Below are 23,354 nucleotides of genomic sequence, written 5' to 3'. Positions count from 1 at the left end.
AGATTCTATCAGCAGCCATTTCACATCTAACTTGATGAGATTCACACATTTTTTAGAAAACTGTTGGAGGAGCAGGCCATAAAAAGAAGACAGCAGCAACAAAGGCAACTAATACCACTGAGTGTCTACTGCAGGGAAGGTACTCTTCTAAATGTCAGGAGATGAGGACCTCTAATATCCAATCACAGACGAAGTAATGAGGACACTAGAGGCAAGGACTTGACCAGACCCATACAGCTGGAAATAGAAAAGTCAGGACTTGAACCCATGTGATTTGACTCCTAAGCCCATGCAATAAAAGGCAGAGATGACTGCTAAAAAGAACTGAGCTTTTCCAGATAAAAAATTCTGAATTCAGTAGTCTGTTGCTATAATAATGGATTACTTTACTGCTGTTGTTAGTCTCCATCTTGGAAGGTGTCAGTGATTCAAGTACCTCTGATTCTGAGTAGCACATAATAAGCTGAGTTTCCGGGGTTTGCTAATGTTGTTGTTGTTGTTGTTTTAGTAACTGTGTTGTGTCTGACTCTTTTGCGACCCCAAGAGCCGCAGCCCGCCAGGCTCCTCTGTCCATGGGATTTCCCAGGCAAGGATACTGGAATGGGTTGCCATTTCCCTCTCCACTGCTAACACGGTAGACACTTCAAATAATGTCACTTAATCACTGAGGGAAAAAACACCCTCTTTGGGTTTTCAAATCTACTTCATATAATTTGTTGTTTACAGACAACAGGGATGGAAAAATGAGTTTGTCACATTTAACAGAATGTAATTTTAGTACAAAAACAAAATAATTAAATTTAATGAAAGAGGACCTACTTTGGTGGCAGGATCCAATATCCTGTTTATCCAGTTATTCATTCAACATGGATAATTCAGAGAGAAAAAGAGGCAAGACCTCAGCAGTAAGCTAGGTTTTAAATTCCCTAAGAATTTTAATCCTCAAAACCACTCCAAACTCATTTAAAAAACAAAAATATCTTTAGAAGAAAGGAATATAAAGGTTTCACTTTCAGCATTTAAACACAAGTTTGACAGGACATCTTAAGGTCCTATTTAAAAAGAGGCCTGAGTGGAACTGATGCCCATTTCTCAGTAAACTATTTTAAATTTAAAGGTGTTTACAAAAAGTCCAGGCAAACCTTCCTCCTCTTGCTCTTCACTGCTGGTATCACTCTGAGCCAGGTCCTCTCCACCATCAATACTATCCCTTTCCTCCAGGTCGCTGTCGTCCTCAGAATGCTCCTCGTCACTGCTTTCTGGAGGTGCCGGCCTCCTGACTGCTCTGCAACGGCACAGATCAGAACTGAGGTTCTGGGCTGAGAGGGGGTCCTATCCAACTTCACCACTCATGCCAATTCTCCAACGTTGGGGCCAGGGAAAGATACCATCTTCCTCTTAGGGACAGTCCTGAATCTTCCTCTGTTGTCTCAGAACACACTGAGCCACTTACCTCTTGTGAATCTGTACAGGCTTGGGCAGCTTTGATTCTTTATCCTCCTCCTCCTCCTCGTCATCATCATAATCACTCTCATTCTCCTCCTCCTCCATATCCTCTTCTTCCCTGCCATTCTCTTGACCCAATTCCTGATGTTCAGGTCTCTTCTCACCTTCACAGTCAATAAAGAAAGTTAGGAATTCATCAAGTATCCAAAACAAGGTCATTTAAACAAGAGTACCTAACACCCCAAGTTACTGGTTCCTATGGTCTTACAGATGCTCATATATTTTTCTTATTCTACCCAACAGGAGAAAGTATGAGAAAAAAAAAAAAGGCAACAAAAACCCCTCAACCCTGAGGTTTCCTTGGAGGCCGTTCCATTCATCAGAAGCCTTAAGGTTAACGTGGCTCAGCAACTGAGCCTCTGCAAACAGCCCACCACTGTGTGCCAGGCCCGCACAGGGAACACTCTCGAGCCCAGCCATGAGCTTTAACCTCTGTGAGTTCTGTTCTCTGAGCTCCTGGTGGCTTAAAAGCCAACTGCTTTCTAAATAAAACTCAAGTCTTAAGCTTCCCTATTTACAATGTTCCATCACTCCGTATTATGAAAGCTGAGAAAGGACAGCAAGCAGTAGGGACAATGAACTTGGGCCCCACTACTCACATCCACATTGAGGAGTAAGCTTAGACTCAAAAGGTCCTGTTTGGGGACCAGATCACCAGATGGTACAATGCGGGCTGACACACAGTTGGGACACACAACCCCTCCTACTCAGCATCACTGCGTCTTACCTGGGACAGAAGCAGACTGTGTGTTTTTATATTTATCCTTTGCCACGGCCCAATCCACAGCCACTGTCCGCCCTGTAAGGCACAAAAGTAGCATCAGAAAGGCGTGCTTCTCTTTAACATTCCTATTTCCTAACAACTCCCTAGTCATCAAAGAAAGTAATGGAACCAAAGGAGGCAGGTAAACTGAAGATTCAGAGCCTGTTGGTCCTAAAACAAAACTCCTGGTAGGTGTCTATTCTTTCAACCCTTAACCTTTTTTAACAGAAGTTTTGTGTTTCTACAGTCACTACACTTGGGATAAGATAGACTTAAAAAAATAAAGCATTAGAACAGTGCTTCCAGTTAGATCAAGTTTCCAGTTATATTAACAAGAGGGAAAACAGACATTCTGGAATAAACTTCACGTTACTCAGAAGTTAGGAAGTCTTCAAGCCAATCCCTTCTTTAGGCATAGTACCTGGTAAATCAATACCCAGAGTAACCTCAAGGTGAGTTTAGGAGCCCACATATGCTGAATAGGGATCATAATCAAGAGGGAAGAATGTGCTAATCCCACATCCCCTAGACAGCAATCTGCCTGTTTATCAATGATTATTTCAGTGATGGTTTTTCATTAAGAGATTTAAAGGACACTCATCACCAAAAAACGAAAAAGAGAAGGCTGGCAAGGGTCCTGTCGAGTTTAACTCCAAGATCAAGTCCTAGAAACAGCTCACTAAAGCAGCTTCTATATTAGCAGTGAGTGAGACTCTCAACAAGGCAAACACCTTTCGGAAATGTAGAAAGTGGGTTACTGCATTAACCTGCATGAACACCAGAAATATCTGAGTCAATGGTATGGGCAAAGAAAACTTACCTTTTATCTCTTTCATGTTCATGCCTTTGAGAGCCTTTCCTGCTTCCAGGAGGTTTTTAAACTGAACAAAAGCAAAACCACGCATCTTTCCATCTGTGTGCAAACATAACAAAGACATCAGAGGTAGCAGGAGGGACCAACAGACACTAAGAAGGACTATACAGCAACCTGGACTGGCGAGAAGGCTCAAACCCTGCCAGCCAGTCAGCCCCTTGCCCAAAGCAAGAGCCTTTATCCTGCTAACATTAGCCTGACACAGGCTCGGGAGAGCAATGCATTAAACTCATCTTCTAAAAGGAGTTCTGATCTAATTAAAAACACCATCTGGGGAATAAACATTGTTCTGTGTCAGGCACTATACTTTATATATATCATATCACCTGGGGCTTGGAGAGTATGACCCGAACCTTATATTTCTATTTCAAATAGTGCTTAGTTGAAAGGTGACATGGAAAAACACCATTATGTAAAATAATCTAATCCACACGAAAAAAAGGTTGGCAGGTACCTGGTTTCCTGGGGATGTTTACTTCCAGTATAGTTCCAAACTGAGAAAATACTGTCTTCAAGTCATCTTCTGAGCACTGAAGCAGAAAGTGAGAAAGAAAGAGATGTTATCATGGCAAATAAATATAAAACATCAACTATTAAATTAGTTCACTGGGAAGAGTTTGAGTATTTTTACTCCTTTTAAAATCTTGAGACTAGGACATCAAACATTCCCAAACAGAGGACATCTTGCTTTGTACCTAAAAGGTAAAAAGGACAGACATGAGAGAGTTTGTCCTCCTCTCCCAATCTCAGCAGTAATTTCCACAAAAGGAAGACATCTTCATGCTTTCTGTCCTCAATAAATTCTTGTTTATATAGGCCCATTTTCTGAATTCAACGCTGCTAAAGTTCATTCCCAGGAGGAATGAAGCCCAATTATACCACCCCGGTGGGGAGTTCAACCAACAAGCAGGCCTTGGCTCCAAGAGCCTTCAGAACACTCACTGTTAGTTTTCTCTCTCTTACCTTAAAGCTCAGGTTTCGAATAATTAATCTGGCTTTCTTATCTGCCACTTTGGCTTTTTTAGGCTTCAGCTCCTTTTCTGGGGACTCTGAATTTTCTGAAAAATAACAGGCAACGAAGTAACTATGTGATCCTCTCAGCCCAGAATATCACAGGAAAGAAGTACTAGCAACAGAAAGCATTTATCACAGGGTTAAGTATGGCAATGCCCAGCAACACCAGGTTTTCCAAACTCATAAGTAAGCAAAAGACTAAAATGAGTAACAAAACACACTGGATGACTGTGGACATCAAAAGAAGATTCAGGAAGCTTTTAAGTCTAGATGCTACCCCCAGCCAATCCACAGTCTCCTCAATCCTGGGGGAAAACTCCTTTCAGTTACTAGAAACTCACCAGTTTTCCCCTTTTCCTTGGACTTATTTCTCAGTTTTTTCTTGGCAATGGTCACGTTGATCTTGCAGCCTTCAAAGGTAGTAATCTCCTTGAGGGCCCTCTGAACATCCTCCAACATAGAAAAAGTGACATAGCCGAAGCCTCGACATGCCTTACTCCCTGGAACAGTATGGAGGGGAAGGATTAACAGTAAGCCAAGATCTCTAAACCAGTAAACTCTCACAGCCCGAAACTGGCAGATATACAACCAGGCCAGCCAGTTATCAGTCGGCCAAAGTTCTCAAGAGGGAAAGAGACAAGATTAACATGAGAGGCCCCCCCATCTCCTTAGGCTTCCTCTTCTAATGTGGTGTCTTGGCTGTTAGCTCCCTTTCTTCCATCTTTCCTGGTAATCTCAAGAATATGGAGGACTCATAATATGCATTACACCTCCAAAGAAGAACTCAACATCACACAGAACAAAACATCATCAGAGAAGGTAGGAAAAATAAGTATGGTAGCTTCAAAACCTACAATGAAATAATTCAGTTACCCCTCCTCAGAAGAGAGAACAGATCAGCAATGAATGTGGGGGGCCCTGAGAAAAGAACCTCAAACAATAAACACTGCTTCAGGAGCCTGCAGATACTATTACCGGTATTACCAAGCCTTAGAAATCAATATCAAATTAAACCTTTCCAAAGCAGCTGTAAATCTCTTATCTCATTTTGTCAGAACATACCAAGAAGGGAAAAGCCAATATTGTCATTGTTTTTTTTCCAAAGGAATCGTTGAAGATGAACAGTTGCAAATGTCAACTGTAACCCACCTTTGCCCCTTCTGGTATGCTTTTTTTTTTTTAGTTTAATATTTTTGTGTAGTAAAATTTTAAGTAATTTACTGCATCAAAGAAGAAAAAGACAGACCAAGCAGTCTGCCTGCTACCCAAAAAAGAAACAAAACTCCACATGCTCTCCTTTACAACTATACCCTAACCTGCTTTAGCGTGCAAGCCTTCTAACACAGGACGCTGAGCCACATAAACTGGTTAAAGTTGACACCTGGCACTAGGAGAGCATACTGTATTTCTTTATCCTTGAAACTCCTTCTCACAAAAGCCTGCCCACTCACCTTTCAGAAAACAAGAACAAGAAAAATCAGGGCCCTTCCTGATCAGTACAACCAAAAATAAAAAGCAGCTGAAACGTGAAGGAATTTGCTGACAAAATAAAAGCATGTACTCACAAAAACACTGTTCATTATAAACAGTTACAACAATACCGTGAAATTATTCCCATCTTAAAGAGGGTATGTGGCAAGTTCAAGTCACCACTACGGGTAAGACCTCATCCGCCACCCCCTCCCTCCCATCCTTGGAAGTAGAGTACTCAACACATTCAACTGTCTAGACAGAAAAGCACAGTTCTTTTGTTGTTGCTGTTTAAAGGGAATAGGAGCTTTTGTTAAAGATGCTGACTATGTACATAAGCTACAGGTAAGGTTACACGTAGCCTATATTCCGAGGACCCAAAGGAGAATTCCCATTCAAAGGCCTGCTCTTCCCTGGAACTCAATCAAAATAGTAGAGCAGTGTTTCTCAGACTGGTTGGACAAGCCACAGTAACAAATGTAATTTATAGTGGACCCAGTTGTTTATATACTGGGGGGGAAAAAAAAAGTCTTATGAAAACTTCTCCTTTACCATACATATATAGATATACTACTTCATTTAAAAAAAAAAAAAAAACTCCAGTCATGAACCACTCAAGACCCACAAACAGACAATGATCTGCCGTTTAAGAAACACTGCTGACCAGCACTCTCATTCGCCCATATCTATACTTAAAATGATAAAGGCCCCAGCTGTGTGTACAGCAATCAGAGCCATGTCAATGATCTTAAATCTAATTTCTGTTACTAACAAAACAGAAGATAACGATGGAGTGATTATTAGCACACTGTTAGCCTGCCTACTCACACACTCTGGTACAATGCGGGAAAAGAGGGGTACCCAAGATATTACTTCAAACCAGTTGCTAGCCTGAAAGGCAAGAAGGTAGCCACCTACAGCGACAGATTGATGACGTGAAAGGAAGCTAAATTTGTGTTCTGGGCAACATCAGGTGCCATGTAGTATAGTCTAGGTAAGAAGAACAAATGCTTCTACAATTAAAACCCTTACAATTCTTACTCATTCTAATACATGCTAACCCTCCTTCATAGTGATGCCATGAATATCAAATAGAATGAGAGGCATATGGCAGTACCCCACAAGTCAGTAAATACTTCCCGTGGCTCAAGTCAAAATCAGTGGTTTCCTATCTCAGAGTAAAAGTCAAAGTCCTTCTGATGGCCTGTAAGGGTCCTACATGATCTGGAAGGACCAGGTGGCACCCGCTAATTCTCTTTCCTTCACTCAGAGCACTCCAGTAAACCTGGACTCGTTTATATTCCTCCAATATACTATACGCACTCCTCTTCAGTATCCTTGAGCTAACTCTGCCTAAGCTGTTCCTTGCACTGAGAAACACAAGTTCATTCTCTCACATCAGTAAGGTTTCCCCTGTCTATTCTTCACTCCTCTACAGCTTCCCCGCCACCACCACACACACCTACAGAGGCTCCCTATCTTTCTTCCCTGACTTATTTTTCTCCTCAATATTTTTTACCATCATCACTATATATTTTGCTCACTGGCTGTCTTCCACATCCTGAACACAGAGCAAGACTTTTGGTCTGTGCACTACTGTATCCCGAGGATCTACAACAGTTGCCTGGAACCTAGTAAACATTCAATTAACATTTACGGAATACATAAATGGGTGAATGAATAACATACTGGTTAAGAGCTCGGGGTCTGGTGATCAAATTCTGAATCCACTGCTTTCTAGCAGTACGAACTTAAGCTGAAGTTACTATATTTCCCTAAGCCCTAGATTTCTCATCTGTAAAATGGAGTTTACTCTCCACCCAAGAAGACTGATGGGGAAATTAAAAGAGGTAACAGATGAAACTCAAGCACCGCACCTGACAATCAGCTGCTTCTCAGTAAGTCTTAGTGGTGTTTTATTGAGTTCAGTTCAGTCGCCTAGTCGTGTCTGACTCTTTGCAACCCCATGGACTGCAGCACGCCAGGCCTCCCTCTCCATCACGCTGTCCATCCCATTTATTAAATTATTCAATAATAAATGAGATCTTATTTGTGAGCGCGCATAATAAACAGGAAGCCTACATAAACTTAAGTGGCTAACTTGACTTTCATAAACAGTTCCTATGGATTTATCTAGAGTAGAGTCCGTTTGGAAAAGAAATTCAACTTCCAAGGCCTTTCATTTAAGAGCTCACTTAAGGCTGGGAGAATGTCCTCTGCCCCCATCCGGCTCCCAGGAACCCCAACTCTCTGTTCTCGATCGCCCCACCCCCTACCTTTTTCAGTCACCACGAAGCACTGCTTGACCGGCCCCACCTGACTGAATAGCTCCTCCAGCTGCTCGCTGCGAGCCGAGGGCGGGAGGCGGCCCACAAACAGGGTCAGCCCGGCCATGAGGCCGAGAAGCAGGAACGCAGCGTCGCGCACGCGAGTCAAGTAACTGGCTTTAGGCAGCGGACCACGCTTACTAAAGTTGCCGGGAGACTCCGGAATTGCGCGTCACTCAAAAGAGTCCGGAGGAAAACGTAGTAGAAAGGGAAAAACCATTCCGGAAGGGAAGAAAAAAATCGTGCAGCCTGAGGGCGGAGCTTCTTGAGCGAGGCTCCACCCCCTAACCCAAGTACCGCCCCCGCCTCTGTAGGGAGATTTGGCTTCGCTTAGTTTCTAGGCTTATTACAGTCTAACCTGCTGGGGATCGATACCAAACTCAGCAAGGCAGGCCGGAGAAGCTGTTTTTGCTCTGGGTCTAACCCAAGATCTGACATATAGTGGATATTTAATAAATATTTTCTAAAGTGTCTGTGTCCCAGGATCCAGGAGCACCCAGATTAGGTCCATAAAACACAGTCATAATGCAAGTAAACACAAGTAATCACATATATCATTCGAACAAATCTCCAGTTCTCAGAGAATATGAGACATCTGTCACATTTTAACAAATAACTGTATCTGTGTCTTTAACACTTCGCTGACAAATTATAGCTATTAAGGTTCAAATTGGCACAGGTCATACATAATCATTCTTTCAAAAAATATTTACTGAGCTCCTACTATGTGCCAGGCACTAAAGATAAAATTGATGAGCTAAAAAAAAGACAGAGCTCCTGCCTTCATGGAGAATAGTCTTGTGGACATAGACAAACATCAGTACAAAAAAAAATTTACAAGTAAATCAAAACCTGCACTATGGAAGATCACAAGAGAACACACCCAGAACAAGCAATACGTCCAGCTAACACAGACCTAGAACCCAGGTCTTCCCAGAGACAGCTTTCCTCAGGTCAGCTTATTGGATGGGCCCAAGGATGTGTAATCTCATTGGCCAGGAGATCTGGGTGCTTCTGGAACCTGGAACACAGTGTTTGCCATCCCATTGGGCTCAGGAACTGACCTGTGTGCAAGACTGCAGCACCCTGCAGAACATTTGTACAGAACTAAAGTACCCAATGAGATTTTTTAGTAATTATTTTTAAACAGTATAGCGGAACACAGGGCAGGTAGAACATTCAAAATTACAAAAGGTACAGTGAAAAGGGTTTCCCTTTCTCCTCAAACCCCATCTACTTTCCACACATTTTGGATTGGTGGATAACTGGTTGATAGCGATGGGGGGGAAGGGGAAATGTTTAACATTAGATTTATGAAACCCTAACTACAAGTATTTTATGCTTGAAAGAAAATGCCACAGTTATTTTTAAACACATAACTCAGTGGAGGAAGTATTGAAATATGAAACAGATTTATAAGGGTATGGATGGGTTAATTCCATCCAGGATAAAGACAGACAAATAGACAAAGGAAAATTGACCCTTTGAATAAAATGGGTTTGCAATTCCACATTTCTCCTTTATTTTCTCCTCCTCTCCTGCCCCCTCACCACCTTAGAAATCAAAATTTCATACCCAAAGTCTAAATTACCAGCGTCAGGGCCATAGCCATGGGGACACCTTCCCAATCCTGGCTGCAGTGTGCACTAGGGAAAGAATCCTGAGAAGGCTGCTCCAGCTTCCCTTTGGGACACCCCCTACAGTGTTAAGTTGGAGATGCTTTGGACCCAAACCTTCCCTACAGAACAAAAAGAAACTGTGGTCCTGTGCCCATCAGAGGGCAGCAGCCACCCACAGTGCAGAGGAGTTCCTTGCCTCTAGAGAAGGAAAACAGTGCAGCTGACCCTTTGTACTCTTCCCAACTTTCAGACCTCGCTCCCCATCTCAGTCTCCCAGCCTCAGCCTCAGCCCCATCCTCTCCTATCCACTCATATCAGGAAGGCCATGCAGTTCTTCAATCAGGAATATTTGCTCATTCATCTTCCAGGACACATGCAGGGTTCTTTATTAAATAGCACGAGTCGTGGTACCCTGCACCACATCAGCAATGTGGCTTCCAGGGGAAATAAACTGCTGGACTCTCTCTCATCCATCATTTGTAGGAGCCTGGAAAGGAAGTAGGAGAGGGCTGGGCTGTACTCAGCCAGCCTCTCCCAAGCTCCATCCTTTTGGCTCCATTCCCGCTTGCAAGCTAAACATTCTAATAATACTGCGTACTTCTCATTCTTAGCACTTTTCACCATTGTATTTAATTATTTGTGCTATTGGAATTACTTATATGATGTCCTCTTTAATATCTGCTTTCCCCCAAAGAGCTTCAGCTTCACAAGTTCAGGACTGTTGTCCACCGAGGTCCCCTTTTTACTCCCAGCATCTAGCGCATTGTAAGAACCCAATAAAATGTTTTAAAGAGATTGAATGAAAATGAGTTTGTCTCTCAATCTCCGACAGCACTAAGAACTGGAACTGAGGGTGTATATATTACATCCTGGTCTACCCAGGCTCTTCTGGGAAACTGCTTTGGGTTAGGAAGGGCTGAGGCATGAGATAAAAGGGAAGGGTTGTCTCACCAAAGCCTCAGCCTCTTGATCAAGTCAAAGGGCTTAGGCGATTCTCACTGAGGAAAACCAAAGAAGTGATGGAGCTGATGGACACCAGGCTCTATTCCCCCACCCCACCCCCAACTCACCAGCCCCATTCTGAATGTCCAGACAGAAAAGGAGCCTGTGTGTATGTATGTGTGTTTGTGTGTGTGTGTGAGAGAGACAGAGAGAGTGACTGGAGGTACGTGGGTCTTGGACTGCTTTGCTGGGAGGTGTGTGCCTGAACTCAAGGACCCATGGTGGGAAGAGTGAGTGAGAGCAGCTGGCAAGCATTACAATGAGGAGAGACAGCAGAGAGGAGTTGAGCATGAGCAGAGGCAGATGGAGGTGTACGTGGGGAAGAAAGGAAACAATTTCTCAGAGCAGCAAGCACTCCTTCCATGACACAAAGCAGCTCTGAGGCTGGGGCCACTACAGCCACTACGACACCAGTGAGAAATGCCTGTAATTAGCAGGATGGCAGTTCTCTGGGCCTCAGCCCAGAGTGACGATGCAGCAGGAATTTCTGAGCCAAGCTGAGCCAGGTGATGGAGGAGACACAGTCAGAACCACTTGGGTCCCATCCCTCAGCAGTGCCTGCCCTATCCTCCTCTCATTTTCTTCCCTACTGTGACCCTCACTTACTCCCCTTCTCCTTCTGAGGTTCCAAGCCCTGGACGCTCTTTTCAGTCAAGACAGAGCTTCAGGGGCAAGCTGAGCAGTGCTGTAATTCTTCCACTAGAGCATTAGACCTGGTCTGGTGAGCCCCCCACCCCCTCCCAGCCTGCTTCCCTCTTGGCTCCCTTGCTTCCCTGCTCAAATCCTCATGAGCTGATGGGCAGAGCTGGAAGAAAAACCATTCCTATTCCTGTTTTTCCACTTCAAGCCTAGAATGTGTGCCCCTGTGGGCCTCCCTATGGTGTGCAGGACATCTGCCAAAAACACTGCCAGAATTTCGTTCTAAAATCTACAACTCTGTTTTAGTGCCACTCTGAACTTACTGCGTTTGAGCCAAATGACAAATGCACACAAATGCTCAGAGCCAAATGCCCTGGACAAGGGAGGGATTACAGAGCGCCTGGTGGCTGGATGTATTCATGGGTCTCTGCACTGTGAGTTCTGCTTTGGTGGGTAGGATGGAGCTGGGGCTTGGGGAAGACAGGCTTTCCCCAGGGAGGCTCTGCACCTGTGGGAGATGAATGTTGTCCAGGGAAGAGGGTTGTGAGTGCAGACTTGAAGATGGAGCGAGCAATTTCTTCTGTGAATCCAAAAGGCCTCTGTGAATTCCTCTGGGTATGTGTCAGGGAGATTGCTGAGAATCCCAGCTCAAAGTGGTCATACTCTTGAGATGCATATCAACGTTTCCATGAAGGACTTTGCCACTAACTAGTCCCTAACCAGTTGTCCCCCAGGATATGAAGCCAGGTCCCTAGGAATACAGACATTTCAACCAACTACTGCAGAGTTTCTGCCTCACCTCCCAGGGCTGTGTTCCATCTCTGAAAAGCCACTTCCTGGGGAGTCAAAAGGATCTTCAAGGGGCCACTCCCAGGAGCTTCACTCATGCCGATGGACCATGGAGCTTCACTCGTGCCGATGGACCATGGAGCCATCTATGGGGAAGGTCGTGTGGAGGACCAGACTCGTTTCGGTCAGGAGTCACTCGGGTCTGAGATGGACCCACCCCACCCAAACACTGCTTCTCTTCCTGTTCTCGCAGAACCGCTGCTGCTGTTGCCTACCTAGGCTTTACCAAGAAGGTCAGACCTTTCTCCTCTGAAAATATTTTATTGATAAATTAACTCTGAAAGCGCTCTTCTCCCACCTGACTGCTGCAGAGTCTCCTAGATGGGCCATGGACTCTTCTACGGGGAAGGATCATGTGGAGGACATGGGAGTCTCACTCAGCAGGGGTGGGATTCCTGGGCGTAGCTGAGGTGGGTCTGGGGACAGAGGTGGGTCCTGAGGTCTTCTAAGGACAGCCCCTCTCACTCAGCACCAGAGTGGGAAGTGGTGGTCTGGAGTGGAGCACCTTGGAGCTTTATTGCTGGTGAATGCCAAGGACAGTGGGACCCCTGCCAGCCTAGTATTGCAGCTGAGGGCATCAACGCCCCAGGGCTCCAGAGAAGGTGGATAGTTCCCCATCAACAGAGCCTGGCTGCTGACCCACCCATCCAGGGTTCTCCGGATGGGAAAGGAAGCCGGGAGAGGTATCTGAGCCAGGCAGGATTGGGGAAGGGTTACAGTGTGCAGGTCTCGGGTGGGGGGATGGGGGGCAGAACAGGCGCCAGAAGGGGGCGTGCGATCGAGGGTGGCTAGGGGGCCACCTCTTCACAGGTCTATGGTGTCGCTGCCCATGCTCAGCTCGTCAATCTGTCGGCAGGCGTCCAGGAATTGCTCCTGCAGCAAGGCCTCTTCGGCCTGCAGCTCAGGAGCAGGTTCTGGGGAGTCGCGGGAGGGTGGGGACAGGGCCTGGTAGGATCCTGAGGCCGGGAGGCTGGGGCTGCTTCCTGAGGGCCGCGGAGGGCTGAGGACGCAGACCAGCGGACAGCGCGGGGCCCTGTCCGGGCTGGAGCATAGGAGCACGGACGAGCTGTCCCGCGAGAGTCCGCACAGCGAGCCGGAGGAGGCGCTGCTGCCCGCGGGCCAGGTCCCAGAAGAGGGGAGCTCGCGGGGTGCCGGGGAGCCAGGGGCCTCCCCAGACCTCCCAAGGGGCCCGGCCCCGGTCTGAGCCCCCAGCGAGGCGGTGCGGTAGACGCCAAGGCTAGGCAGAGCTTCCCCGAAGGCCGGGACCTGGAAGAGGCCGGGCGCCAGCAGGGCTTCGCTGCAGAGGGCCTCTTCGATGCTGCGCCTCAGGTTGATGGGGGAGGGCGGGCGGAAGTCCACGGTGTCATCGCTGCAGGGAGACGAGGCCGGGGAAGGCGCCGGGTGGGCGGCCGCGCCATCGAAGCTCCGGCAGCCTCCTCCCTGGAGGAGGAGGTCGGGGCCCGGTCCGGCCAGGGCGCACAGCTGCAGCAGTTCCGCGTCGCCACGCGCGATGGAGCTCCCCAGCGGCTTCTTGTCCGGAGCCCCAGTGACCCAGCCTCCGGGCAGCAGCGGGGCGGCGTGGCCCGGGGACAGGCGGAAGAGCTTGGCCCAGCAGCGCGGCGGCACGCGGGAACTGCAGAGCGCCGGGTAGAGGCCCAGCAGCGCCAACGGGAGCGCAACGCCCACCTCGCCTAAGCGCAGGCCGAGCTGGAAGGCCCACCAGGGCCAGGGCCCCTCCAGGCCAGGTTGGCCGCCGTAGCCCAGGGCGTGCAGCACCTCGTAGCCCTGCAGAGCTCCGCTCAGCAGCCCGAAGGTGCCGGCCACCGGGGCCGTGCGCGCCGCTCGCCTCCAGGACTCGCGCGGGCCGAAGGGGCTGCGCGCCTGCGGGAGAGGCGTGGCGCCCTTGAAGCCGGCCCCTCCCAGGGGCGCTCCGGCCCGCCGCCGCCGGCCCCCCCAGCAGGACAGCGCCAGGAGCAACCCGGAAAGGAGGGCGGCGAGGAAGGCGTGCAGCCCGCGGGAGGCGAGCCGCAGAGCCCGCAGCGGGCGGTGGGCGGCGCTCCCGAGGGCGGCGGCGGCCGCCAGCCCCAACCCCAGGAGCAGCAGCGCGGCCAGGCCGGCGGGGCAGCGCGGCGGGCGCGGCCGGGCCAGCAGCAGGCAGGCCAGGCCCAGGCCGGCGGCCAGGCAGGGCAGCGGGAGGTCCTGCAGCAGCAGCCAGGCCAGCGCCGGCAGCCGGTCGCGGTGCCCGTAGGCGTCGTAGAAGAGCGGGAAGGCCCGCGTGGTCCCGGCCGAGAGCAGGAGCATGTCCAGCAGCGCCAGGCAGGGGGCGCCGGGTGGGCAGCGCCAGGGAAGGAGGGCCAGCGCCAGCAGCGCCAGCAGGGCCACCAGGCCGAAGAGCGCGCCTACCCCGTACACGTGGGCCTCCCAGGCCAGACCCCAGCGAGCCTTGGCCTCTGCCCAGTCGGCCTCCAGGGTCAGGAAGAAGAGGGGCAGGGGGGCTGCAGGCAGCTGCCCCTCGCGTTCAGGCCGCTCTCTGATACTGCAGGACCCTGGCCCACACTCTGGCTGCACCGAAAGGTTCCCAAGGCTGGCAGGAGAGGGGTCGTCCAGGCCAGAGGTGGGGGTGGTGGACTCTGTGGGCAAAGAATGTTCGTCTGAGGCATTCGTGCAACCCTCCCCTTACCCACCATACAGCCAGTAGCCTGTATGCCAGTGGGAGTCCTCCTGACATCCAGGAAGGACTTGTCATAAATAGGAGATTCAGGGACCTGGCCACCCCTCCCATATCAAACTCTTACAGTTTCAGCTTTCATCCCCTCCCCTCATCCCATGCAGGCCCAGCTCCCAGCTTTGTTCAGTACACTGTGATTCCACTGAAAAGGGTTTTTCTTAAGAGGTCACAGAATTTTATAAGTGGAGGGAGCTATAGAAGAAGCCCCCTCTAACTGAACCCTCCTGCCAGGAAGGAGAGGTCATGAGAACAAGGATTTTTGTTTGCTTTGCTCACTAAAATACTCCTCCCTAAAACGTCCTGGCACAGAGTTGGTGTTCAGCAGATACTCACTGAATACATGCCAGATGAAGATATTGAGGCTGCGCCTAGAGGCAAAGTGACTTGTCCAAAGTTACACATTAGCAGAGCTGCATCTAAAATCCAGATCTGAGCACCAGTTTGAGCCCCTCTTCTTGATGGCACAGCAAGTTCATAATACTACTTTGCTTATCTCTTGTTCTGCACCCCTGACCCCCATATCACACCTTGGTGCTGGAAGGCGCTTCTCCAGCCTGTTTTCAAAAGCTTCCCCCTTCTCCCAGTGTCTTCAGGGAAGGCCACCACGGGTACATGTGCACGCGCACACACACAGCAGAGGAACTGATACAACCCTCCTGTCCCCAGCAATCTTTCATATTCACTGGCCTTCCTGCCTGCTATACCTCCAACCCTCAGCCTACCAGTGGCCATGGTCCCCATCCTGACTCAACTACAAGCCGTTAGTCTGAGGCCCTTAAGACTCCTTTGGTTTTCACCCCTTTTACAGAAGATGCCATTGAGATCACTCCCCTAGGTCTCAAGACTACCCTTGAACTCCCAGGAAGGAACATCTGTGGGGATCATAGTGGGACAAAACGCCATCCTAGCAAGTGAGCCCCTCAGGTGCCCTGGGGGCTCGGGCTAACTCGGGCTCCAGTTCCACACATCCCCCGAGGAAAGGAAAGTCAGGTAAGAGAGTGTGAGGACTAAGATCCCCCATGCTACTCTCCTGGAACAAGAGAGGAGTGAGAAAGAGCTAGACCCAAAGATTTTCCTCCTGGCCAAGGAGCAAGGGAAGACGCTTCAGACTAAACCTCCCTCCCCCACCTAGCAGGCTGGGCAGAAGCACAGCTGCGGGCAGGGATGGAGGCAGAAAGATCGTGGTGAAGGATGGGGGAGCCAGCTGGGGAGGGGGAGATGTGCAGGAGACAGGTGTAGATGAGGCAAGGAGGATCTCTTGACAAGCAGACCCCTGCCCCAACTGTTTGGCCATACTCAGCCCTGCCTCGGTGGGACAAAACACGAAGGCCCCAGGATCACCCCCCACCCCACCCCAGGCAGTGCCAGCTTGAACTGAGGACATGTAAAACTGAGCAGTCCTGAGAACAAGGGAAAGGAGTGAGAGGGCCCAAAAGCAGTCCCGGAGAGAAGGGAGGGAAAGGTAGAATTGGGCAACTGGAGAGGGCAGAGAGGGAGCTGCCAAAACATTATATATTTACAGAAGGCTGCCTGCTCAGTGGCAGCATGTTCCCTGGTTCCTGTCCCTTCACATGCCTCGAGTCTGAAATGGGGAAGAGCGCAGGGCTGTGATGAGGATAAATGGCCAATGTGTGCAAAGCTCTTCAGAGAGCCTGGTGCATAATCAGCGTTCGATATACAACTGCTGTTGGTCTCATCATTATGGGCTAATGTTCATCACCCATCAGTCACTGGTGTGTGTCTGTGTCAGTGTGACCATTTCTGGGGCCTCAAACTCATTCTTGATTTAACTAACAAAAGGCTGTTGTCCCTTATAAAGTCAACAATTAGCCAAATCAGTGAACATCAACACATTGTCTCACTCTGTGAACCTTGTTTGAAGAACACCATTTGAATAGACTGACCATCCCCAAACACCTACTGAAGACACAGCAGTGAATTAAATGGAGAATCATTCAGCTGGAACTGATGATTTGCTGGTGGGATGGGGTGGGGCAGAGCCAGTCTGACAGCAGTGGGATCAAATACACACACACTTTCCCTCACCCTCATGTTTTGGCCTCTTCAGATGCCCTCACATGACTACTGGAAAAACCATAGCTTTGACTATACAAAACTTTGTTGGCAAAGTAATGTCTCTGCTTTTTAGTATGCTGTCTAGGTTTGTCATAGCTTTTCTTCCAAGGAGCAAGCATCTTTTCACTTCATGGCTGCAGGCACCATCCACAGTGATTTTGGAGCCCAAGAAAATAAAGGCTGTCACTGCTTCCACTTTTTCCCCATCTATTTGCCATGAAGTGATGGGCCTGGATGCCATCATCTTAGTCTTCTGAATGTTGAGTTTTAAGCCAGCTCTTTCACAGTCCTCTTTCAGGTTCAAAGAGGAACTAGAGAAGAGAAGCCCTAGGGCCAAAGGTTAACTGTACCTAGGTTAGAAAGTTCCTAGAGAAGATACAGAGAGATTCCTTTATCCCCCAACTACTTGGCATTACTCCCCTCAGAAGGTACTGGCGTGAACAAAAAACCCTTTGGCCTTTCCTCCAGGAGGCCTGGAGCCCTCCGAGGTTTATCCAGGAGGAACAGCCAGGAAGAGACTGGATTCCTGCAGCCATCATTGAGGCGGCGGAAGGAGGGTGGGGCCACCAGCCGGCCGGGCTGCCTCTGATACTGTCCAGACTCATTAAACCTGCCTGGCCAGCACTGTCACCAAGGCTGACAGACCGCCAGCCAGCCTCCTTCCCTTGAGGCCACAGAGCCTGCCCTCAGCTCCACAGCAGATCCTGCCACTGCTGCTCACTGGGCTGGATGGGAAAGGCAGGCTTCCCACCCACATGCCCTGGAGTGCTGGGACTGCTAGGGAGTGAGCAACAGTCAGGTGGTCAACAGTCAGTTGCTGTGTTAAGTCTAGAGCTGGAAGAAGCTTGGGGACCAGTGGTTTCCTTTGCTGCACCAGTTCCTGGTGTGTGTGGGGTGGGGGTGGGGGGGCAACCAGTCACAGCTGGCCCTTTGCCTGTCTCCCTTGGCTTCACCTACCAGAACCCCTCCCCAAGGAGCGTGTCCTCTGCCTTTTACAGTATGTGTTGTCCCATCACATTTTGGGGCCACAGTTGCAGTGTCTGAGAAGAATACCTAGAAGTGTATTTGGAACACGATGTGGGGGAAACCACGTTAACAGGTACTATTTAATGAGCTAATATTTCATGACCAGCCTCATGCCCGAAATTTACATTACATGGAAGCTTTACAATAGCAAAATAGGCACTATTACTAAACCCTAGATATATGAGAAAATTAAGGCTCAAAGAATTTAAATAGCCTGTCCAGCCATCATTGAGGAGCGGGAAAGAGGGTGGGGTGACTAGCCAGTTAGGAAGCAGACTGGGATTCAAAGCCAGGTCTCAAGATTCCACAGCCCCTGGTCTTTCATCTGCACCACCAGCTTGTCTCTACACATGTTCTGAAAGGTTCCTTTGACAAGGATGGCATCTGTCTGCTCAGGGTCTTCTCTTCGATGTCTTCCCAATGAGGGGCCCTGCTCTGCCCACATGTGACAGCATGTCATGTCAGATCAGACAGCAAAGGAGAGAGCCCCAAGCTCAGAGTGGGAGGGTGGGAGGCAGGCCAGGCAGACTCAAGTGGAGGGCAGGGTTAGTACTGAGGCTGTGGAAATTATGAAGGAGTTCCTGAGTCTGTTTGCCCTGATACATTTGTCTACATCCTGCTCTGCCTATGATTACAAAACTCCCAGAGGACTGCTATTTAACTCTGTGGGACCATCCTCAGCAACACTTGCTCTCAGACCATTTATGTACATCTCCATGGTGATAATGAAGAGAATGGTGATCATGATGACAGTCAAATACAAGGATCCCAGAATGTCAGTGCATGGCTAGCACGTAGTATGTGCTCAATAAATAATCAAGTTCAAATGAATTGGACACTTACCTAATGATGCTGTTGCAATTAACGCAGAGCTTAGAGAAGCAGCTGGATCCAGTGGCCTTGGACTTGGGAGCTTTCTTTCCTGGGGGGATGGGGGCAGGGACAGAGTGGTGCCAAAGAATCCTGCAAAGGGAGCACATAGGGCTAGAGTGCCAGCCAGGCATTGGCCTCTGGAACTTTGGAGAAAATCAAGTCCTTTCTCAGAGCTTGACCAAAAGGGGACACTGTCCCAGGAATTGTAGCCACATGTATGCGTGTGTGTGCGCTAAGTGGCTTCAGTTGTGTCTGACTCTTTGCAACCCTAGGGACTGTAGCCCGTCAGGCTCCTCCAGGCAAGAATACCTGAGTGGGTTGCCATTTCTTTCCCCAGGGGTCTTCCCCACCCAGGGTTACCCCGTCTCTTACATCTCGCATTGGCAGCAGGGTTCTTTACCACCAGCGCCACCTAGAAAGCCCAGCCACGTGTATGTGCTGTGCTGTGCTTCACCGCTCAGCGACTCTTTGCGACCCCCATGGACTGTAGCCCACCAGGCTCCTCTGTTCACGGGGACTCTCCAGGCAAGAATACGGGAATGGGTTGCCATGCCCTCCTCCAGGGGATTTTCCCAACCTAGGGATCGAACCCAGGTCTCCGACATTGCAGGCAGATTCTTTACCGTCTGAGCCACCAGGGAAACCCAAGAATACTGGAGTGGGTAGCCAATCCCTTCTCCAGGGGGATCTTCCCAACCCAGGAATCAAACCAGCATCTCCTGCATTGTAGGTAGATTCTTTACCAGCTGAGCTACTAGGGAAGCCCAGCCACGTGTATACCAGAAGCTAAACTACAAGGGCCAAACCAGATTTTGTATGACCAAAGGGCATTTCCCCATGGGAGCAGTGGCTGTATCCCAGGGCCTGGGAGAAGGAATGCAAGCTCCCCTTAAGTCAGAGAAAAAAGGAGGCACTGCCATTTAGAGATGTTCTATAAACGTTTGTTGCAGTGAAATAGACACTCACCTGGAGAATCTGAAACTCCAGAGGCAGAGCCTGGGGATGTAATTGGGCCTGGGGGACTCGGGCCTGATAAGTTCCGGAGCGGGGACAGTGTAGTGCCAAAGAACCCTGCAAAAGGAGCCCCATGCTGAAGCTTCCTCCTACCTGCCGGATGGCCCAGCAGCGGCTCTCCTTGGGAAGGGGTGGGTACTCACCAAAGGGTCCCAGGCGCCCAGCAATCTCTGCCAGGCTGGCCCGCAGGCTGGGCAGCAGGGGCAGCGTTCGATGCCCGAGCGTGGGGGCCGCGCCTGCTCTCAACGCCACATTGAACTTCAGCTCCAGCTCGCTCTGGCGGAGCCTGGGCGCACTGGATGGAGTTGCCGTGGCTGTCAGAGCAGTGTCCCAGGTCACAGTGCCCATCCCGGGCCGATAGGGCACAGTGGGCCCATCAGCAGGCCCCGAGAGGAGGGACGCGGACTCCAGAGCCGGGGAGGAGGCCCGCGGAGTAGAGCTGCCTTCTGCAGAGCCCCACTCTGGCGGGGAGTTTCCGAGAGAGCCCATCAGCAGTTCCCAAAGCGGGTCAGTCCTCAGCCCATCGGCCGCCTCTGCCCTGGGCTCCCGGCTCGGCCTGGGAGAAAGTGCCTGGGTCTCCGTGATAGGGTTCCCCCAGACAGCAGCCGGTCCCCGAAGGTGGAATTTGAAGTTAAGTCCCAGGTTGAGAGACAGCATAGAGGCCTCACTCTGGGGTGGAGGGGTCAAAGTGGTGAGAGGGGCCCCTGGGACAGAGGAGGCAGGCTGGGGGCCCGCAGGAACAGCAAGCAGGACCCAGCAGAACAGCCCCAGCCCCAGATAGCCGTACCCTGCCATGACCTGGTGGGGCCGCGAGCTTGGGTCTTCCGCACCTTTGAGCACGAAGGTCCTGGAGAGAGGAGAGGTGCTATGAGCCCTGGCGGGTTGGAATCTGATGCCCCCAAGAGAGGCTGCGGATCCAGGAGAAGCAGGTGGTGGGGGCAAGACACAAAGGCTTCTGCCCGAGGAGAGTGGCCAGCTTCTTGCTGAACATTCAGGCCCCAGAACCAGTCTCTCCCCTGCAGTTCCCCTTCCGTTCCAGCCAAGGCTCCTTCTCCCTAAGTGCCCACCCCCCACCCCCACCTGCTCGGTCTGAGGCCTGGGGTCTGACTGCATCCAGCTGCCCTCACCCTTGACTGATAGCAGAACACGTGGACTTGACTCCTAGACTCTGATCCCCTCCCTTCCTTTCTTCCCTTCTTCCTCCTTTTGCCCTAGAGTGTCTGCTGGGGCCTACTACGTGTCGAGCACACTACGTGTCGAGCACCCTTCTGGTAACAGAACTGTGAACAAGCTCCCCTCACAGATGAGTGTCCCCCTACTCCCACCCCTGCTCCAGCCTCACTCTCACTCAGACCCAGGGAGGCCTGGAGGGATAAAGCGCAGTGTGAGGATGGCAGAGGTGGAGAAGGCGGCTCTGGCCAGGGAAGCAGGGGCCGGGGCTGGCAGAAGCTCTGCCCCTTCAGCCTTTTCCCTCTTGCCTGGGGCTTGGCGTGCTCGCCATCCCTTAACCCTAGAAGTACTGGCGGGAGGGACAGCTTGGCCATCTCTGGCTTCCTGGAGGGAAGATGGCCAGGCAGGCAAGCTGGACCAAGGGCTGGCGGCAGTAGACGCCTGACTCACCCCAGGCGCACACAGCTGGAAGGGGAAGGGGAGGGGAAGCCAGGGGGCACACACGCGTATCCACCAGTTACATCACACACACGGCCACACCTAGCACCCTGACCCACACTCACCTACTCACCCTTCACACATCCCTGCGCCTAAGTGCACACACACACAAACACACACACATTCAGTCCTGCCAAGCCCCCTCCCTCCTACATGGGTTCAGATCCAACCTCTGTGAGCTTCCAGCCTGCTCAGTCTCTCTCTCTGTCTCACACACGCACACACACACACACACCCTACCTCACAGACACACAGTATACACAGACACAGAGGCACACACACCCCTACACACACATTCGCACACTCAGAATACAGATACACATCATACACCATCACTCCCCTCCACAAGCACATTCCTACACACCCACCCCTACAGACAGGCACACGCGCGCACACACGTACACGCGCGCGCGCGAACACACACACACACACCTCCCTCTCCCCGTGCCCAGACGGCAGACCTGCTCCTCTCCCGCAGGCGGATCTCCTCGGCCAAGTCCCCCGAAAAGGGGCGGTCGCGGCGACCCAGGCGCCCGGCTGGGCGACGCTCCACCGAGTCTGGCCGGTGCTCCCAGCGCCCGACGCCCCCTCGGCTCGTCCCGGTCACGGCAGCTTCTCCGACGCGCGGCCCCCGCTCTGGCGCGGCCCGACCCCAGCCCGCAGCGCTGGCCCCAGGCGGGCAGCCCGGCCCGGCTCGGGCTCCGCGCTCCCACCCGCCGCGCCGCCTCCTGGCTGCGAGCCTCGCTCCCCGGCAGAGCCGCCCGCGCCGGGCTCCGCGGCAGCCGCGCTCTGCCCGCCCTCCCCGCCTCCTGCGCTCCCGCCCCGCGCGCCCGCCCTCTCCCCTCCTCCTTCCCCGGCCCGCGGCCCGCGGTCCGCCCCCCACCCGGCCGGCAGGCGGGCGCGCACCGCAGCCCCGAGCCGCCGCTGCCACCGCCTCTGTGCCTGCGTCCCCACGCGCGCTCACTCACTCAGCGCTGCCCGCCGGCCGGGGCGGGCGCCGGTGCCGCGCTCTCAGCCTGGTGCCGGCAGCCGCACGCTCCCAGGGCAGCCCATCACACACAACCACTCGCATGCCCTCCCCTGGAAACACCGCGGGCCAGAGCACCGCGTGCACACTCATGTGCACACACGCGTGCGCGCGCGCACACACGGCAGCCTGCCCATGGTGGCACCCGGGCAAGAAGAACCACTATGTTTATTAAGCCGTGAGTGGAAAGTGTAATAAGCACGTCCACACCCCTTGTTTCATTAGTTCCTGACAACAACTCTGTGGGTGTACCCATTTCACAGATAGGTAAATTAAGGCTTGGGGGAAAAAAATAACTCAGGAATTTGTTCAAGATGGCACAGCTTGGCAACCTGAACTCAGTCTCTCTGCTGTCTTCTCCATCACCTGGTGGCTTTCAACAGTTGGAAGTGCCTCCAACATTTCATAGGTGAACAGCCAAGGTTCAATCCGTGTGTAATATTTCTTTTTGCTAAGACTGAGTTCTCAGAAAAAAAAAAAACTTAAAGTTTCAGAAATGTCTCTTACCTTGTGAGACGTGGTTTACAACTTGTTTCTAATAAGGGGCAAGAGGAGAACAGTGAAGTCAAAGTGTTAGCCCAGGAATATAGGAACACCCAAGCCAGTGTGGAAGATTATTCAAGAGCAGGGCAGTTACTGTGAACACTTCAGGGACCCTGTGGTTCTGTCACAGTGACTGATTTAAGTAGTACTGGCTGGTTTATGTAGACTTGAATCTCTAAATCCCCAAAATGTTCCTATTTGAAAATATCAGGAGAACATAAAACACAGTGGGGTCTCTGCACCGTATAAAGCTGTCCTGGAAAAACCCAGACATCCTACTGTGTGCCAAGCACCATGCTGGGTGCTTAGGCGTCTCCTCACTTAGTCCTCATCACA

At 51.0% G+C, this 23,354-nt stretch overlaps 2 protein-coding genes across 3 annotated transcripts in view; both read right to left on the bottom strand.

Annotated features, from left to right (window-relative positions):
• RBM28 (RNA binding motif protein 28) overlaps positions 1-8,142 on the bottom strand; it is a 31,612-nt gene extending 23,470 nt beyond the window's left edge. The window contains exons 1-8 of the mRNA XM_020914893.2: positions 7,904-8,142; positions 4,499-4,657; positions 4,107-4,201; positions 3,598-3,673; positions 3,090-3,182; positions 2,234-2,305; positions 1,454-1,610; positions 1,143-1,285 (exon numbers count right to left, since the gene is read on the bottom strand). Coding sequence (XP_020770552.2) covers positions 1,143-1,285; positions 1,454-1,610; positions 2,234-2,305; positions 3,090-3,182; positions 3,598-3,673; positions 4,107-4,201; positions 4,499-4,657; positions 7,904-8,021 — 913 coding nt within the window. The 5' untranslated portion in view covers positions 8,022-8,142. The remainder of the gene's footprint in view (positions 1-1,142; positions 1,286-1,453; positions 1,611-2,233; positions 2,306-3,089; positions 3,183-3,597; positions 3,674-4,106; positions 4,202-4,498; positions 4,658-7,903) is intronic.
• Positions 8,143-12,304: 4,162 nt separating this feature from the next.
• On the bottom strand, positions 12,305-22,547 carry PRRT4 (proline rich transmembrane protein 4). Of its 2 annotated transcripts, none has more exons than XM_070466103.1 (5): positions 22,417-22,547; positions 19,924-20,627; positions 19,733-19,837; positions 18,737-18,856; positions 12,305-14,693 (listed from the first exon to the last, which is right to left on the bottom strand). In XM_070466103.1, the coding sequence occupies exons 1-5, from the start codon at positions 22,518-22,520 to the stop codon at positions 12,868-12,870; spliced, it is 2,859 nt and encodes a 952-aa protein (XP_070322204.1). In that variant the 5' UTR covers positions 22,521-22,547; the 3' UTR covers positions 12,305-12,867. The 2 variants fall into 2 exon arrangements, with proteins under 2 accessions (XP_070322204.1, XP_070322215.1); XM_070466114.1 differs by lacking the exon at positions 22,417-22,547 and adding an exon at positions 21,910-22,234.
• Positions 22,548-23,354: the final 807 nt, after the last annotated feature.

Source organism: Odocoileus virginianus, chromosome 1 (assembly GCF_023699985.2).
Source record: "Odocoileus virginianus isolate 20LAN1187 ecotype Illinois chromosome 1, Ovbor_1.2, whole genome shotgun sequence".
NCBI classification, from domain to species: Eukaryota; Metazoa; Chordata; class Mammalia; order Artiodactyla; family Cervidae; genus Odocoileus; species Odocoileus virginianus.
Note: the sequence above shows the minus strand (reverse complement) of the source record. Positions and strands in the feature narration are given on the sequence as shown.